Source organism: Protomyctophum bolini (genome assembly GCF_963924005.1).
Source record: "Protomyctophum bolini genome assembly, chromosome: 19".
Taxonomy (NCBI): Eukaryota; Metazoa; Chordata; class Actinopteri; order Myctophiformes; family Myctophidae; genus Protomyctophum; species Protomyctophum bolini.
The window spans coordinates 20,898,980-20,916,816 of record NC_137880.1 but is presented as its reverse complement, the minus strand read 5'-3'; the positions used below and the strand labels follow the sequence as shown (position 1 = coordinate 20,916,816).

Sequence of the window (17,837 nt, the reverse complement as noted above, 5' to 3'; positions counted from 1 at the left end):
TCTTTCATTAACGTAGCGTCACTCACAGCAGTCTGACTCACGTTCACATGATGACTTTATCGTGCACTGTGCACGGTTAAATTAATATACAAACGTATTCCATTCATGACGATACAACTGTGATGCGTCATGTGTGCACCATGTTGTATAGCTTGACAAAGGCTATACCCTCACGAAATACGTGAATCCTACTTGCAGAGACTGCTGTTTCTTTCCAGTGTGCCAAAATGCACACTTGCAAGTATGTGTGTGTGCGAGCTCAGACCAAATGTACGCTAGGATTGGCTTGATTGATAAATGTCACGTTGCCGTGGGCGTACACTAAAACCTGGGCTCGAAATTGAGTTGGTTTGTGCAGTCCATTGATATGTGAGGGCCATTGAACCTTTGCCAGCTGAGGAACAGTGTTGCCTGTGTTCTCTCCTGTTGTTTTTAGAGCCGCTATTGTGTCACCACTGACTGACTGTGGGACGAGTAGGCAGAAGAACAAAACGTTCCCTAGCAACGCGGAGCGGGGGCCCTTTCGCATCTGCAAGGCCCCACGCTCTCTGCCACTGAATTCCTCCAAGGACAGAGTAGTAGGAGGGGAAGGGAGGGGAGGGGGCATTTGCCTCTTTTTAATATGTCTATTGTTTACAATATTGACTTGTCTTAATACGATCCCGACAAAACAACGCAATTTGCAATGCCGTCATTCGGGAACACTGCACGGAACTCAAAGCCCATTAATGATTGCAGTGTGTACACAGATGCCACAAACCCTTGTTGCTGCCCTATGCGCCAGCCGGCGTAATGGGGATAAGTAAAGTAAAAACCCTACTATAGGGACATTCACTGCATAAAGAAGGCCATTGGAATCTCTCACTCACTATGATTGAAAATGTTCTCACATTCTTTTAAATGTCATGCTATGGGATCCATATCAGACTTATCTCCATGGGTAGCAAATACATAAAGAATACAATAATAGCTGCCAGACGAAATGGCTGGTTTACAACGCATCACAACGATGATCTTGTAGATTTGCCATCTTGGACGAATGTTCGGCCCCCAGAATAGGGACGCCAGGTTTTTAAGTGGTTAAGACAGCATACTATATAGCCTCTCTTCTGTTGACTCCTTGTATTGTGAGAGAATCATCAGAAAAGCTCATAGAATCCTTCAAAGTAAGGCTTATTGTCGGTATCAGCCGGTAATACGTGGGAGTCTGTCCCCGATACAATGCGCTAGACCCCTGGGTAGCAGTCCACGCTAATCTATGAGTCACCGTTTGACTCTCATTGAAACCAGGAACCAGTAAACCACGTGATTGCAAAAGAACTGGTCCCATGCTAATGGATTTTCTGAAATGCCTTTATCTCGGCTCCTGTGTCGTTCCACTTCCGTGTTGGCCAGCATGGTATTTTCAACAGACCATAAGGCACTTTGACAAAGAAAATGCTAAAGCAAAGAGACAGGCTGCGTGTTTATCAACGGTCGAGGATAGATTGTAGTGGATATATATATTCTGTGACTACTTGAAAGGTAAGGAAAGACTAATGCCACTGACCTGACGCCTCGCACGGATGTTGCGCTGAAGTTCCACTCGTGGATACCCTTGCTCTGCAGGGGAGATCAGATCACACAACATGGACTGAGAATGACTGGGTCCAAACTCAGGCTTATCAAGAACTGACATGCACACAGACAGCCTGCACATAGTATATACAGAAGTAACGTTCTAATAGACTGACAGCCGGTCCACCAAGGAACACATTCACAGAGTCTGACATGTTACAAAAACAGCTGCTTTGTCATCTTGTCAGTGTATGTCGCAACCCTTCGGATGTTTTCCCAATTCTTGCATCATGTGCGTGAAAAAATGTGTGTCTTTATAGTGCTTAAGTAGTTCATCTCATGAGCCAGACACCCACCTTGTCATCAGGAGCCACGTGCCAAATGGACACAATGTTATCATCCACATCCTTATTTATGGACAAATATGAAGGCTGGTACACTTTTGTGGGCTCCAGTATCAACACCTGGTGAAAGAAACACATCAGACAATTTGTATTGTTATTTTACCTTTATTTATACATAGATGGTATAGGCTTTTTCAGCATCATTCTGCAAGACCTCGGCTGGAACGCATCTGTGTCATCTTTAGCTTGTCTTGTCAAAATAGCAGATATACAAGCGAGTGCCACGCTATTAGCTTGTAGAACTGCCATTTTTGAAAGATCGTGAAAATGTGTGCAGATCTTTGAATATATATTCTTTCACAGCGAACATCTTTAACTGAAATCTTTGCTTCTGGGGTTCCCTGGAACAAAATATTTTGAGATGGGGATCTGCGGCTAATTACCGGGATTCCTTGACATTAAATAGAAACTCTTTTCTGAAAACTGTTCTATGTCTTCTAAAAAAAATTTGAAGGCATTTGTAGAATCAGGTCCTCAAGGCTTAATAAAGTGTCCTTGTCCTGGCTCACTTACAGGGAAGCGTACAGATGACACATCCTTCTTGGTAGCTTCTACCAGGAAGTCCATCCAGAAGTCCACCAGCTCCTGTTTGGGGACCGGCTGCTCCGTGCCAGGCTTCTTGAAGTGCTGGTAGATCAAGATGGTTTCCACCAGAGAACGCAGGTACCTGGAGGCAGCCGATCAATGAGAGAGTGAGAGAGAGCAGGGGGGGAATAATGCGTGACACCCTCCAGCCAGGCAGGCGTAAGCGCCTGCATTAAGCACCTGCTTTTCTTCTGATCCATGTTAATGACTGCAGCCGTGCTCACTGGCCACGCATGGACGCTCCACTGCACTCGCGCACGTGAAGATTAATTTTTTCGGTCTGTGTGCATTCTAATTGAAATGAGAGCGTGTGCAGATGCTTTTTTTGGTGGGTTCAAAACATAATGATTTCAAATTAATACTTTTTCTGTAAATAACGATGACACACAAGGTGCCTAGCACAACAGAACTTCTGCTTCCAGTTCAAATAGGCGCAATGAAAAACATGCATGCATGTCAGTGGTGGAAGAAGTACTCTGATTCTTTACTTTAGCCTATATGCCCAGTTGACCAAGGTCAGATTTTTCCATTTGTTCACTTTCAGAGTTAACACGTGACTTTACAGTGCAGAAGAATGGAACATGGCGACCACAAGACCTTAGCCAAAAGATGAAACCTGGGACGTGCAGGGAAAAACCAAGCACACTTTAGATCAGCGTTATTACGCAAATGTACAGAAACATTACAGTCGGGCATTACTCTGAATGTGCCTCCTCAGTCCTCACCAAATGGGGGCTTTGAGTTTGAAGAGTTTCTCGGAGGCGTGGATGACCCTGGTGTTGTCGCAGGCCAGTATGCTGGCCCCCAGGAAGAAGCCCACATCCCAGTAGCTCTGCAGCTTGTCCAGGCTACCCTTCTTACCAAGCAGACTGCTCAGCTTCACTCCTGAAACGACAACAATCATAATGACAAAGTTCACACAGAATCAAGGCCTGCTTTCTGCTGCTGCTGTATATTTTGAGAGCATTGTTGCTTGACTTAAGACAGGAGAGAGACAGGAGGAAAAGACGGGATGTCAAACTGGGACTTTACTAGGGCCTTTCCCCAGGGCTGTGAAAATAGCAAAAAATAAGCAATCTATAAGCGGAAACATATTGCGATGCGAGGCATTGCAAGGTTGTAGATCTGCTGTTTTCACTGGTTTTGAATTTATTTTGACAATATTGGCATTTCCGCAATATATAATAGGGACACCAGGTTTACGGGGGTTAAACAGCAAGCTCACTTGATACGAACAGGGAAAAGCGTTGGGTGGCTAATCTGATTTTGCCATGTTAACTTCCATGGCACAGGAGCCACACACTCGTTCTCGCCCAGGCATACTGGCAAGGATATGAGTCATAACAAGCAGGATTTGTTCCTGCATACCAGCTATCATCGCCTGAGTAGATATTACTGTCTCTCAGCAAGATTTGTGCTTCATGACAAATAGGCAATCTATAAGCACACAACATGTCGCAACTCTAACTTGTTGTGAGCTTATCGATTGCCTATGTTGGGCCCATGAAGCTGTGGACAGAGCATAACCCTCTAAATCAGGCCGTAAAATAATGAATAAAATGAATGAATGAACAGCTAGTCTTCTGTGCAGTGGCGACAAAGACACCTCACAGATTTCAAGGATGATAGAAATCATGGAAACTAGTTGCTCACTTACCCACTTTGCGAAGCTCGAAAGAGGTGTCAAATTGGTGTCCGGCTGCCAAGAGCAGCACGGCATAGTTTATGCCGGAGTGCAGTGTCGGCTCTGACTCAAAGCCTTTCTTAAACCTTAAAGAGAGGGTGCAAAACGCAGAAGATTCGTCATTCTGAGACCACCCCAACACATGCCTCCTCCATTCATAATGGACCCCTTCAAGGGGCCCTCACCGCCCTTTAATAACAGTTTTATCATAATGACAAGAACAAGAAACAATTAGAGCCATATTGATTTGCCACTGGCAAGACAAACTCGCAAAACATGAAATTTAATTTATTTTAATGGCCACTCTGCTCCACTGAGGGTGGGGGGGGGTGTGAATATTACTCAAAACGACAGCCAGATGGGAGCCTCTCCTAAACGCACGTCACGTGTAATTGACAAAGATATGAAACCTTAAAAGCTGAACTGTGTAGGAAGGCAATTAGTGGGTTTATGTTATGAGTCAGCTTCTGACAGCTCCCCGAGTGCCTCACTGTGCCCACGGATGACAGGCCTTGTTAACGATGCTGATAAGGGTGAGAGGAAAGTGAAGAAGCTAGTAGCCATCGTCTCGCGCAATCTCCGTTCGTTCTGCGTTGATTGCAGCCAAGGGAAAAGGTTATTGCTTTGTTACGTAGGCTTGTTTTATTCTTGACCACAAATGTAATTTATCTAGCATGTTATTTAGACCAGATGCTAGAATCATTGTTTACCTGATATCCTATAGTTTCAATATGCAGATTATTATTTGGATAGTTTATTGTTTACTTTAGACTGATTCTTGGTTTACATGAGATCCTAGTTTACCGAGGCGCTACAATGTCTCTCTGTGTCTGATGCCTTCATTGCCTTGCTTATTGCTTATCATAAGTCGCTGTGGATAAGAGCGTCCGTTAAATGCCTGCATTGTAAATTCTCACCAGAGCGTGCCGCTGTCTCGGCTCAGCGTGTCAGCGAAGTGGGACTCCAGGAACATGTCCTTGTAAATGCGTCCCACCAGACAGTAGATATCTGAGGCCACCTGGTCGTCAGACTCCACCAGGGGAAGCATGATGTCCAGTGCCTTCTGCCTGTCCCCTGGCAGGTTCCTCCTGGACACACGCACAAAATGCCTTCTAAATCAGTTCTCAAATGCTTTCATAACAAGGACCCCCAAACACTTTCAAGATCTTTTTAAAATGTTCAAAAATAACAGATTAGGGTTTTATGGAAGATGCATCTGACATCACAACACATCACAACACCTGTTATGAGCTTGTACATCGGCCATCTTCAGCGCCCAACATGCTTCCAAATCAGTCGTGACGACTAATAACTTTAATCCATGTGAACATGAGGTTAGACTGACGACCAGCTGTATATAGTACCACACAAAACAGACGATGCTTTGTCTGTGTCATGCGACAAAGATTATCTTTCATACATACTTTATGTAGTACTATGTACATATAGACACATGTGTGTATGGAGAAAAAAAAAGCTATTCTGTATCTGTATTTGGATACCAGCACTCGTGTTGTGTCTCTCAGGTATGTCTTTAATTTTACTTGAAGAGTGAAGAGGCAACAAGGCAATCACTATGAGTTCCAGCTATGCCGTCATCATTAGCTGATTAAGGCACAGAGGCAAAACACATCCTGATTGCCTTGTTGCCTTTTGACATTACAAGTACAAAAAAAATACCATAGGGACACATCGTGAGTGTTGGCATCGATCTCTTCATTATTGGATTTCTGGGGCCGTGCACATTTCAAGTTAGTCTTATCGTTTATGTTTGATTGTAGTTGTGTGCTCGCATTCCTTCTAGCTTGTATTTACCGTACGTACTATGTGTGTTTGACTATAATGGAATACTGCAAATGCTTGTGTATGGGTGCGTAAAATAATACTGTAAGAACCTGTGTATGTGTGTCAGAGGCGTTACATATTGGGCAGGCAAGATGTGTTGTCGTCGTCGTCCCCCGCGCACAATCAGAAGCACTCAGAGATATACCTGCCAGACGAGTACGCTACAAAGGCTGAAAGGCATGAATTACATTCCAATGGGTGATTGAGGGTCACGCTCTACACGCAACGGCCAATCAGCTGCCCAATAATAGTTCTCAGGTCATAAATGATTTGGACAGCCTGTCCTCGCCTTATTGTAGATACGCCTGCGTTTGCGCGTCTTACTCGTACTGTATATTGAATAACTCTTCTGAACACCATACTGGTATTGTTGTGGGACAGTGATTCCTGGCAGAGGAGAACCCATTAGAAGTACGTGCTTCAGGGGGGCGCTAACGAGCAAGAAATGGAGTAGGTTGTGTGTTTGACGAGCTCCGCCAAAATCTATTAAAAAAGTTATTTCTGAACACAACTCAACCTTAAAAAATATCGTAAAGTATCGCCAAACCTGTTATCTTCAAGATACATTAGTTGTATCCCGGCCTGCCTGCTTTATGGAATATAATCTACGGAAGTTTAGTTTCGCCACGGCCACCAAATCAACACCCGCACCGAAGCCTGCAGCCGCGGTCTCGAGTGCCTCTACTACCCAGGAGGAAAGCCACTCCTCCCGGACTCCTGACGCAATGTCCGACCCAGCAGACATGAAAGCTGAAATCCTCTCTTCACTGAAAAATGACATCGCCGCCTTGATCAGGTCTGAATTAACTGCTGTGATGGCTAAGGAATTTGACAGTGTCAGGTCCGAGTTAAACTCACTTAAGACAGAAGTGGCAAAGAATACAGCAACAATATGCTCTGATGTGGAGAAGATGAAAACTACTGTGGCGGATATGGAAAGAGGCCTGTCGGCGTGCTCGGACGATATGACTGTGGCGCAGACGAAAATAAGTAAACTAGAGTCAGAAGTGGCAAGTTTACAGGAGAAATCATTGGATTTAGAGGGAAGAATGAGACGAGACAACTTAAGAATTGCAAACGTAGCTGAAACGGCAGGTTCAAGCTCACCAACAGCAGTTTCCAAGCTATTAAAAGAGGTTTTGGGATTGGACCGGGACATTGTGATTGACAGGTCGCACAGAGGTTTGCAAACAAGAGGAGTGGGGGGTAACCCTCGCGTTATCGTGGCAAAATTGCACTACCATCAAGACCGTGTTGATGTCATGAGACGTGCCAGAGAAGCAGGCCCCCTCCACTACAACGGAAGCAACATTTACATAAACGAAGATTTCCCCCAGGCTGTGGCCAAGGCTAGGCTGAAGTATAGAGAAGTGAAACGTTTCATCCGTGACCGTGGGATCAAGGAGTATGGTCTCATCTACCCATCGCGCTTCTTCATAAAGCATAATGGAACTGAGAGGCAGTTTCAGAATGCCGACGAAGCCATGACATACGCGAAGCACATCTTTCGGCAAGCGGCACCATCATCGCAAGTCAGCAAAGACGCCCCTGCGCCTTCCGTTCCATAATGACAGTGACAGACGCACTGATGCCGTGACTCTTGATTGTCTAGACTGTAACACAAATGACTCGAACCCTCTCACTCAGAAATGACTCCTGCCTGCCTGGTAATCTCCCTCGGGTGAGTAAATAATGTGCATTGTCAGTGTGACTGCACACATCGTTCTAAATATGGCCCATGATCCCATCTAATTCTATTTTGATTGGCAACACAAAGAAGCTGATATAATGGACAACTTTATTTTATTTTATTATGTATGCCGAGTTTGCCAACTATTTTTCACGTCCACATTTATACTTCTGCTGTTGGCTGACTAATCTGGAACTATATTTATGACTACTGTTGCTCTTTTCTTTTCATAATTGTGTATTTGAACTTCATATCATGATAAATACTACCAGTGCAGTGCATTTTATTTTATTTTTTTCCCTTTACAATTAACAATTCTTTCTGTGTGTGAGAGGCTGTGTCGTTGCCCCTTGCGTTTGTTCTCATTGTATTATTTTATTAGTTAGACCTGCTTGGCTTCTACGGACACTGTTTATGCTTACAGACACTGTCTGCTGCCTAATGTTCGTGTCCACTCTTTTCTGTTCCTTGTGAGCCGTGTATTGTATATATCATTTTTTTTTTCTATCGCTGTGTTGTAGCTTATATGACAGGATGGTTATATTTCAGATATCTAACATGCTGTTTGTTGAACAGCACAACAAACTCGGATATATTCCCTATTTTTTTGTTATTATTATTATTATTATCATTATTTTTCAGAAGGAAATTTGGTTTAAGGTTGGTGCGTGCGTGCGTGCGTGCGTACGTGCGTGCGTGCGTGAGAGTTTGATGTTTCCCACTCTAGTGGAGACCCTGGTCAAGTCACAAGTTTGTGTGGGTGTGTGTGGGTGTGTGTGCGTGCGGGTGTGGGTGTGGGTGTGGGTGTGTGTGTGTGTGTGTGTGTGTGTGTGTGTGTGTGTGTCTGTGGGTGTGTGTGTGTGTGTGTGCACATTTACTTTTAGATCATCAAAACCTCCCACATACTGTATGCTTTATGTTCGGTATACACACTTATACAGTATATATATTCAATCAAAGATTTGTTATTGATACGAGTATGGGTGTCTTTAAGCTAACCGAATGTTTCACATCTATACTCTTTCTGTTCTTTAAAAGAAAATCAATAATAGGGATATATTTGGCGTTGAATATTTGAGTTAGGCTATGTATAATGTGTAATAATGTGTTCATTATTATATTTTTATTTCCAATTTGGATTTTGGCGGAGCCCCGTCTGTTAGGTTCAGGGCTCTTCGTTAACTACACTCTTAAAGTGTGGTTTCTCCGTTTTTGCTTTGCGGTTTCCCAGCGTTTTGAGCACTCACTATGTGCTTTTCCTTCTCTAGCTTAGAGGAGGAACGTGCGATCTCTTTCGGGTTAGTTGATCAGCACAGGGGTTTAGGTTCCTTCCTTTTTCTTTTTTTCCCCCTTCCCCATTTGTTTTTTGTTAAATATGGTTTTCATTATTATAATGTGTGCCTTTTCACTTTTGAACGATTATGCTTGAGGGTTACGTCGTATCTGGACCTGCTGGACCTGTTGTACCTGATATTTTCTTTCAATATTTTCACTAATTTATCATGATGTGTCCCAATGTCGGTAACTTAGGCTCAATTCGATTTATTAGTTGGAATATTAAGGGGATCCACCATCCAATTAAACGTACTCGTGTATTTACGCATTTGAAATCTATGGGTGCAGAAATCATGTTTTTACAAGAGACCCATCTCCGTACAAGTGATGCATCTAAACTTGAAAGAGGTTGGATCGGACAGATTTTTTGTTCTAAATTTGATGATAGATCTAGAGGTGCAGCCATACTGATTAAGAAGGGGGTCCCTTTTGTCCCCACTTCAGTGATTTCTGACAACAATGGCAGATACGTAATAGTTTCTGGAAGTCTTTTTGGCTCACAGGTGGTGTTGGCTAATGTTTACGGACCTAATTGGGACAATCCACAGTTTTTCTCTCGTTTTATAGCAAAGCTACCAGATCTCCACACACATTATCTGATCCAAGCTGGGGACTGGAACCTTGTTCAACATCCAGACTTAGATAGATCCAGACCTAGGCCCGGCAGTACAATTTCCAAATCCGGTAAGGTTGTTTTATCATTTATGGACTCCTATAAACTTTCAGATCCTTGGAGGAGGGCTAATCCAACAGCTAAACAATACTCATTTTTTTCCCCCGTTCACCACTCGTTCAGCAGAATCGACTTCTTTCTCCTCGATAGTGGCTCTCTCCCATTTGTTACAAATTGCCAATATCACAGTATAGTAATATCTGATCATAGCCCAGTCCAACTGGATATGTGTTTCCCCAACAGTGTAGCGCCTCAGCGAACCTGGCGTCTAAACCCTCTATTACTAACCAGTGATAAATTCATAAAATTAATGAATGGCCATATTGATACTTATCTAACTACTAATTCTACCCCAGGAATGTCTTCTACTGTTATTTGGGAATCCCTTAAAGCCTACCTAAGAGGACAAATTATTTCTTATTCAGCTTTTGATAAGAAGATACGTACCCAACGTATTACAGAACTGTCCACTCTAATAGCTGAATTAGACAAAAAATACTCTGTTGACCCTGATCCTGAATTATATAAAGAACGTCTACTGCTGCAAGTGGAATTTGATAACTTATCGATAAAACATACTGAACAGCTTCTATTTAAATCTAGGCAAATGTTTTACGAGCATGGTGATAAATCGGGTAAACTCCTAGCCCACCAAATTAAGCAGGCAGCGGCGGGCAGAGCTATTCCAGAGATACGTGTAGCACCGGGTGAGACCTCCACAAATCCTAAAATCATTAATGATCAGTTCAGACAGTTTTATAGTAATCTTTATACATCAGAGTCCAATGTTGATACTTCAGAAATTAATGCTTTTCTTGACGAAATTAACATTCCAGTAATTGGCCCAGCAGCCCAGGCTAGTACTGGGGCTGCCATATCATTGGAGGAAATCGCTCAAGCTATTACTTCTATGCACAGCGGCAAGGCAGCGGGGCCTGATGGTTTTCCTATAGAATTTTACAAAGCCTTCTCCGCAAAATTGACCCCCATCCTAGGTTCAGTATACAAAGAAGCATTTATAGCCAAGAAGTTGCCGGAGACAATGACACAAGCAACTATTGCAGTTTTACTTAAAAAGGGTAGAGATCCTCTAGACTGTGGTGCATATCGGCCTATAAGTATTCTTTGTTGTGATTATAAAATCCTCACCAAGATCCTCTCCCATCGGCTCGATGCAGTAATTCCCAAGGTTATCGCACCATGTCAAACGGGTTTTGTGCCTGGTAGACAGTCTTTTTATAATATGCGTCGACTGTTCAACATACTCTACTCCTCTCAGTCGACCCAGTGGCCGGAGGCGGTACTGTCGCTCGATGCGGAGAAGGCTTTTGACCGAATTGAGTGGAGGTACCTACTAACGGTCTTAGAGAGGTTTGGATTTGGCCCATCATTTATCAAGTGGATCACACTTCTTTATACAGCTCCTAAAGCTGCAGTACTGACAAATTCTATATATGCTCAGATTACTTTCAGCTCCAGCGTTCGGTCCGCCAAGGTTGTAGTCTTTCACCATATTTATTCGATATCGCTATTGAACCCTTAGCTATAGCTCTTAGAGAAGATGACAGAATAGCTGGCATTGAGAGGGGGGGCTCCGTACACAAGGCCTCGCTTTACGCGGACGACCTGCTCATATATATTTCAAATCCACTCGAATCCATCCCTCCGCTCATAGACATACTCAATCACTTTGGCAGGCTTTCAGGCTATAAATTGAATTTTTCTAAAAGTCTTTTTTTCCCAATTAACCACCTGGCCTTAGATCTTGACTATACCAACCTCCCATTCAAGCTGGAACTTCATTCCTTTACCTACTTGGGAATCTCCGTTACTCGTTCCTATAAGGATCTGTATGAACACAACTTTAAAAAGCTTCTAGACCGCACAAAATTGGATCTCGTGAGATGGGCTTCGTTGCCCGTTTCGTTAGCAGGCAGAGTTAACACAATTAAAATGACTGTCTTGCCCCGTTTTTTGTATCTATTCCAAATGATTCCTTTGTTCTTAACTAAAACCTTCTTCCGGGACCTTAATAGTTGTATTTCTACTTTTATTTGGAATAAAGCCCGTCCGCGTGCCAAAAAAGCTCTTTTGGAATTACCAAGACCATCAGGAGGCCTGGGATTGCCTAATTTTATGTTTTATTACTGGTCGGCAAATATTAAAAAGGTGAGTTATTGGGTTGCGGTCCATGAATACAAACATGGTCCAATTTGGGCCAGTATGGAAACTAACTGATCCCGGGATCTCTCTAGTGGCCATGTTGTGCTCCTCACTGCCAAATGGTAATTCCATACGCTCTAGCAATCCAGTAATAAATAGCTCTCTCAGAATCTGGCGCCAATTCAGAAAACACTTTGATTTTAATAATACGTGTGGCCATATGCCCGTGACCAACAATCATCTTTTTCCTCCCTCGCGAGAGGACTCAGCTTTTAAAACATGGCACGTCAATGGCTTGATTTTCTTTAGCGACTTATTCATAGATGGCACATTTGCATCCTTTAAAAACCTCCAAGATGACCATGAGCTACCAAATTCTCACTTTTTCAGATACCTCCAAGTTCGAAGTTTTGCTAAGGAACACTTTCCATTTCCAGCTATGCCAGATAAGAGTATAGTAGACACCATACTAGACTGGGACCCATACACCAAAGGTAGCATATCTAATATATATAAGGCTTTACAGGAGATTGGCCCTCCTCTCTTGGATAAAACAAAATCAGCCTGGGAACAGGACCTGAATTTAGAGCTGGAGGAAGAGTTGTGGGAACTCTCTTTGAGGCGTATTCATACAACCTCTTTATGTCTTAGACATTGCCTAATTCAATTCAAAATAGTACATCGTTTGCATTTCTCGAGAGAAAAACTATCTAAAATTTATCCTGACATTGACTCTACTTGTATAAGATGTCATCTGGAGCCAGCCTCTGTTGGACATATGTTCTGGGGATGCACTTCCTTGAACCCATTTTGGAATAGTATTTTTGATGCTTTCTCAACCATCTGTCATATGCCAATTGCGCCCAACCCGATAACTGCTATATTTGGAGTTCCCAACGACGATGCACCAATTACTTCTTCCCAAGCCAATTTCATAGCTTTTGCTTCACTCATAGCGAGGAGACTTATTCTCCGCAATTGGAAATCTGATAAACCTCCAACATTTACAAGTTGGGTCAAGGATGTTCTATCCTTTATTCCATTGGAGAAGCTCAGATACAACAGGTTCAAATCTCGCCAGAAATTTGTAAAGGCTTGGTCCCCTTTCCTTGAATTCACCCTTTCACTGTCCTCCGACTCACTGTCCTTTGATGATGTGTCCTAAGTGTTTTTCCTACATGTAATTTGGTTCACTGTGTAGCCCCTTAATCTAGTAAAAGGCAAAAAAAAAAAATATATATATTTTATTGTATTTACTTAATTTATTATTTATATCCTTTAATACCTGTTTATTTTATTATGATGTTTTTTTTTTTGTTTTTTTTTTGTGTGTGTTGTTGTTGTCTTGCTTTGTGATGGAACCGGGGAGGGTGGGGTATATGTGGGGTTGTTTGTCTACAAAAATTGAAAATCTTATAAATAAAGTTATAAAAAAAAAAAAAAAAAAAAAAAAGAAAAAAGAAGTACGTGCTTCAGGTATTGATTCTGGTGTGCATTCAATTCACTGCTAAATAGAGTTAATTTAACAAGCAGCTACTGGCTCAGGCAGATCTGTTGTGAAACCCAATTAAAAAAGAAACTGTTCAAAACAAACCATCTGTGTTTATCAACCAATCAAAAAGAAAAAACTATTAAGGAATTATTGGGAATGAGTGTTCTATCATTGGTAAATGATGCCACTATTTGCCACTGTGTGCTGAATCACAATCAGATTAGCCTGCAGTTGGACTCTTGGTGATGGACGCCCGTACACTTCACAGAAACCGTGTGCATGGAGGTTAAGAGCTGCCATCTATTGCCATGGAGACCACCGAGACGGAACAAGGTATCCTTGCTGAGGGACATAGCGATAAGGACCCTTCCAACCCCTCTACGCTTTTGTACTCACCGCTTCTGTCTAGTGCGCTCAAAAGCCAACACTCGAGCTGGTTTATTAGGACAATGTGCTCCGCGTTGAGATCACTGTTCATTATTTGATGCATAATGGCTGATCAGCAGGCTCGGCCTGGGACGCACACCAATGACTCAGCCTCTGCCGAAAAAAAGTGGGTTCTGGAAAGGTCCTAGAGTCGACTTTAGCTCGGCTATCAATGCATACTCCCACATGGCTAGCACCGAAGTTGCTTGTGGCCGGTAAATGAGCTTCGCACCGCGGACAGATATCTGACCGACCCTCGCTGGGCAGCGAATCCTCCTCCTCCAGCCACCTGGGTGTTGTGTCACAACTCACAGGCTGTTTTGTGACATCATCAGGGATGGAGGTCCCTGATGTCATCAATATTAAGCCCATATATGGAGATCCCTGATGTCATCAATAGTGGCCAGCAACAAAACATCTGACCTCAAACCCTTAGATCTCCATATATGGAGCTGACCTGTTCTGACATTCCATATGTTGATCCTTTCCCACCCGTCCCTTCGATGTCTCCCTTTTGACTGATACCTGTCCATTTAAACTCTAGACGGGCCCGCCCCAAAGTTATTAGTGCACCCACGCCCAGCAGCCGGCGAAAACTAGAGTTCTCAACAGGCCCGAAAATTAAGGCCCGGCCCTACCTGGGCCCTCATCAAACCCTGTACACTCAAGACACTGCCCCCGCTGCCACCCTTAGATCTCCATGGATCTGACCTGTTCTGATATTCCATATGTTGATCTGACCTCATCAAACCCTGTACACTCAAGACACACTCCATGTATGGCCAGTACAGAATTCATTCCATATGTTGATCTGACCCCCCCATGCCAAAGCTCCAGCAGTCTGCTGTCACCCAGGCGGATATGTTGTTCTGACCCCCCATTCCAAAGCTCCAGCACTCGCCCAGCAGTCTGCTGTCACCCAAGCAGCTGCATGCACGCAACCTCGCCATTTAGGGCGAGGTTGCTTCTCGCCCTCAGGTGTCTTACTGGTGTGTGTCAGTGTGTGTGTGTGTGTGTGTGTGTGTGTGTGTGTGTGTGTGTGTGTGTGTGTTAAACGCAGCTCGTTATAGAACGCGATGTGTTGGGAACGTTGTTTCTTTAGTTTCTTATGTGAACGTGTTGTTTATTTGTGTAGCCAAGTATAGGTTTGTAATTATTTTAGACAGTATGAATGTGAGAGAGGAGTGGAGGAGGAGGAGAGCAGCAGGTCTGACAACAACAACACTGCAGCCATATTGCATGGCCAGTGAGAGGCAGCTATACTGCTGCCCGCTCTGTGGAGCTCAGCTCACCTCTTGGACACGGAGTTGGCTCTTCCAAACTACCGGTGTTTCCTTGGCTTCACGCCTGACACATTGAACTTGAAGCTGGGCTGAATGAGGAAATACCGCTGTGGTGCCGAAATTATTTCAGCTCGTCAGAGAATTTCAATGGCACCAAAGCACTGACTTTAGGATGGTCTCTACAGAACGTAAATTAGTTTTCTTCTGCCCTAAGGGAAGGTATTTGGACAGCTCCGCATTCAACAAACAAATAGTTTTTGCTGTCGGGTGTGACACTCTTGTATGATGAAATAGGGCATTCATTTCCAAGAGAAATTTTTAAATATGTAGATGTCTGCCCGACAGCAATGAAATGTATTAAATATGAAACTTGTGATAGTGCCATGCCACAAATCTTTTCTTTCGCTTTTCTTATAGCTTTCCCGGGGCTTATTGTATTTAAGAATGTGTAATATGCTGTCGCATCCGGGTGACGCGTTAGAGAGTTGCAGAATATTTGAGCAGCCCGACGCCCCAAAGAGGCATTTTCCAATCGCTGCCAAATTGAAGAACAGCACGCTTTTTATTGCCTTTGGAGACCGTTGGACTGTGAGAACCACGGGAAGTTCACAAGAGGCAGCTGGTGAGAGAGGCAGGCAGTAAAACCTCCTGGCTTCTGCATCTGTCTGCCTTCCTAAACACATGCTCTGCATATGGTCTTGTACAGTATGCGTGCGTGCGTGCGTGCAAGGGTGTCGTCATTTAGGCCCCACTTTCAACCTGGTGTCACTATTTTAGGCATGTCATTATAGGCATTTATATATGTCTGCTGTTGGGAAGAAACCACCTAAGGGGTCGAGTTTGAGGTGTTGAGCTTTTTAATACTTTTCATTGGTTCAATATTTTTTTAACAAGACACAGGCGTAAAGGGTGTTCAATAGATTTATGAAGAAAACTATATATATATATATATATAAATAAAAAAATGGAGTTAGGTGGTTTCCTCCTGACAGCAGAGATACAGTATATATACTATATATGTGTGGTGCAGTACATGTGTCTCCTCTCCTCTCCATATATGCATGTACGCTATAGCCGTCTTACCGATTCAGTGCAAAGGCATAATGGAACTTCACATGAGGATGGGCGATGGGGTCAAAGGTCGGCAGCTTCTCCAGGGTCTCCACCAGCTTCACGATGGACTCGTAGTCCTGGATGACAGTGCAGGAAACACAGACTGGTGAGAACAAGACTTTGGAAGGTGTTCCATTTGTTTAGGGCACTATAAAAAGTTTCTGTTCCACAAAGCAACTTTGGATTCTTGTTAACACAGACTTCCCAGTTTCAGTAAATACTTACAGTTTTTCTACACATTGGAGGAGTTGTCTTTATAAAAAGTGGGTTCAGACTCCAGAGCACACATTAAGTCATTCTGGTTCTTCAGACTTGGCATAAAGCAACGCTCTGCCGCCCGAGGGAGCATTGTCAGAAGTCCAGTCAACTATTGTGCTTGCCACTTGAATAATTGAAGGTCCCCCTTTGTCACATTGCGCTTTATGCGGTTCCAAATACGCTAGTCACCATAGCCGAAGGGCGGTGAATAATTTAGCGTCTCCTCCACACTTGTTGTTCTCATCAATAATTCATGGGTATAGAGCGCTGCTTTTGAGTGAGTGGGCAGATGTGTACAGTGACTGGCATCACAATGCAGAGACCGGAGAGCTAACTTAAGACGAATGGACTGAAAGTTTAGCCTACAGCACTCCACAGGCGGTACGCGCCGGCCCCGCTTTGAGGAAAACACACCTAGCAAACAGTGGTGGAACTCTGTCTGTTTCAGTTTAAACTCATTTTGTACAATAACCTCACTTATCAAGGTCAGAGACTACATTAGACTACAGCTACACAGGATTGATGGCATGTTGAAAGCCTAAAAAGTAGGTTTTTAGCACATAACACCCCCTCCTTGTTCTACAGGGAGGTCATTGCTCAGGGTGAGTTCCAGACCCAGAAACCAGTTGTCCTGGAACAACCGTACTGCTTGTTCCAGGACAATTTCTCAAGGTGGACACTTGCGGTCACAGGCAGTCAAACCTGGAAACTTCCAGTTAAGCAATACACCACGATGCACCAAACTCAAAATCGTATGTAGTGTAGTGCAAATTTGCTAATCTACAGATACAAAAACAAACAAGCAAACAAACAAGAAAACAGTCCACACTCGCAAAAGTGCACAACAGTAGCATTTCAGTACCTGTTCACTACCTCCTGCTCAGCCCCCAGATTTAAAATGTCTGTTTAACCACTTTGGACCTGGTGGGACCTTGGACTAACTCCCTATTTGGGCAAGTCATTATAGGTTTCCAACAAATTAAAAAAATACTGAAAAAAAAACAGATCTACAAGCTCACTACAACAGGCTGCAATCCAACGCATTGTCAGCAATGTTTGATGTGCAGCAGCTGTGCCAGGCAGCAGAGTTCATAGGCAGGGAGAAGTACAAACACTCCAATCAATGATGAGCATCATTTGTCTAAACTATACATTTTAGGAAAGAAAAAGGCCATGCTCAGTCTTGATTCATTTCACATGTACAACTGAGAGTAAGCTGGGTAGCTTCTGGTTAGTTGCCGCTCTTTTTCTCCACACTACAGCAGTGGCAAAGTGCCATAGACAAGGCATTGAACCTGGCTGGTTGCTTTTCTCAGAACGCAGAAGCGA

General features: G+C 43.5%; 1 protein-coding gene across 2 annotated transcripts in view; it reads right to left on the bottom strand.

The window, feature by feature from the left end:
* Positions 1–17,837, bottom strand: part of map3k5 (mitogen-activated protein kinase kinase kinase 5) — a 68,545-nt gene that overhangs the window by 24,231 nt on the left and 26,477 nt on the right. For both annotated transcript variants that reach the window (XM_080791177.1, XM_080791178.1), the window contains exons 6-12: positions 16,221–16,327; positions 5,148–5,318; positions 4,204–4,316; positions 3,272–3,431; positions 2,475–2,628; positions 1,914–2,021; positions 1,550–1,602 (exon numbers count right to left, since the gene is read on the bottom strand). In XM_080791177.1, the coding sequence (XP_080647303.1) occupies positions 1,550–1,602; positions 1,914–2,021; positions 2,475–2,628; positions 3,272–3,431; positions 4,204–4,316; positions 5,148–5,318; positions 16,221–16,327 (866 nt within the window). The remainder of the gene's footprint in view (positions 1–1,549; positions 1,603–1,913; positions 2,022–2,474; positions 2,629–3,271; positions 3,432–4,203; positions 4,317–5,147; positions 5,319–16,220; positions 16,328–17,837) is intronic.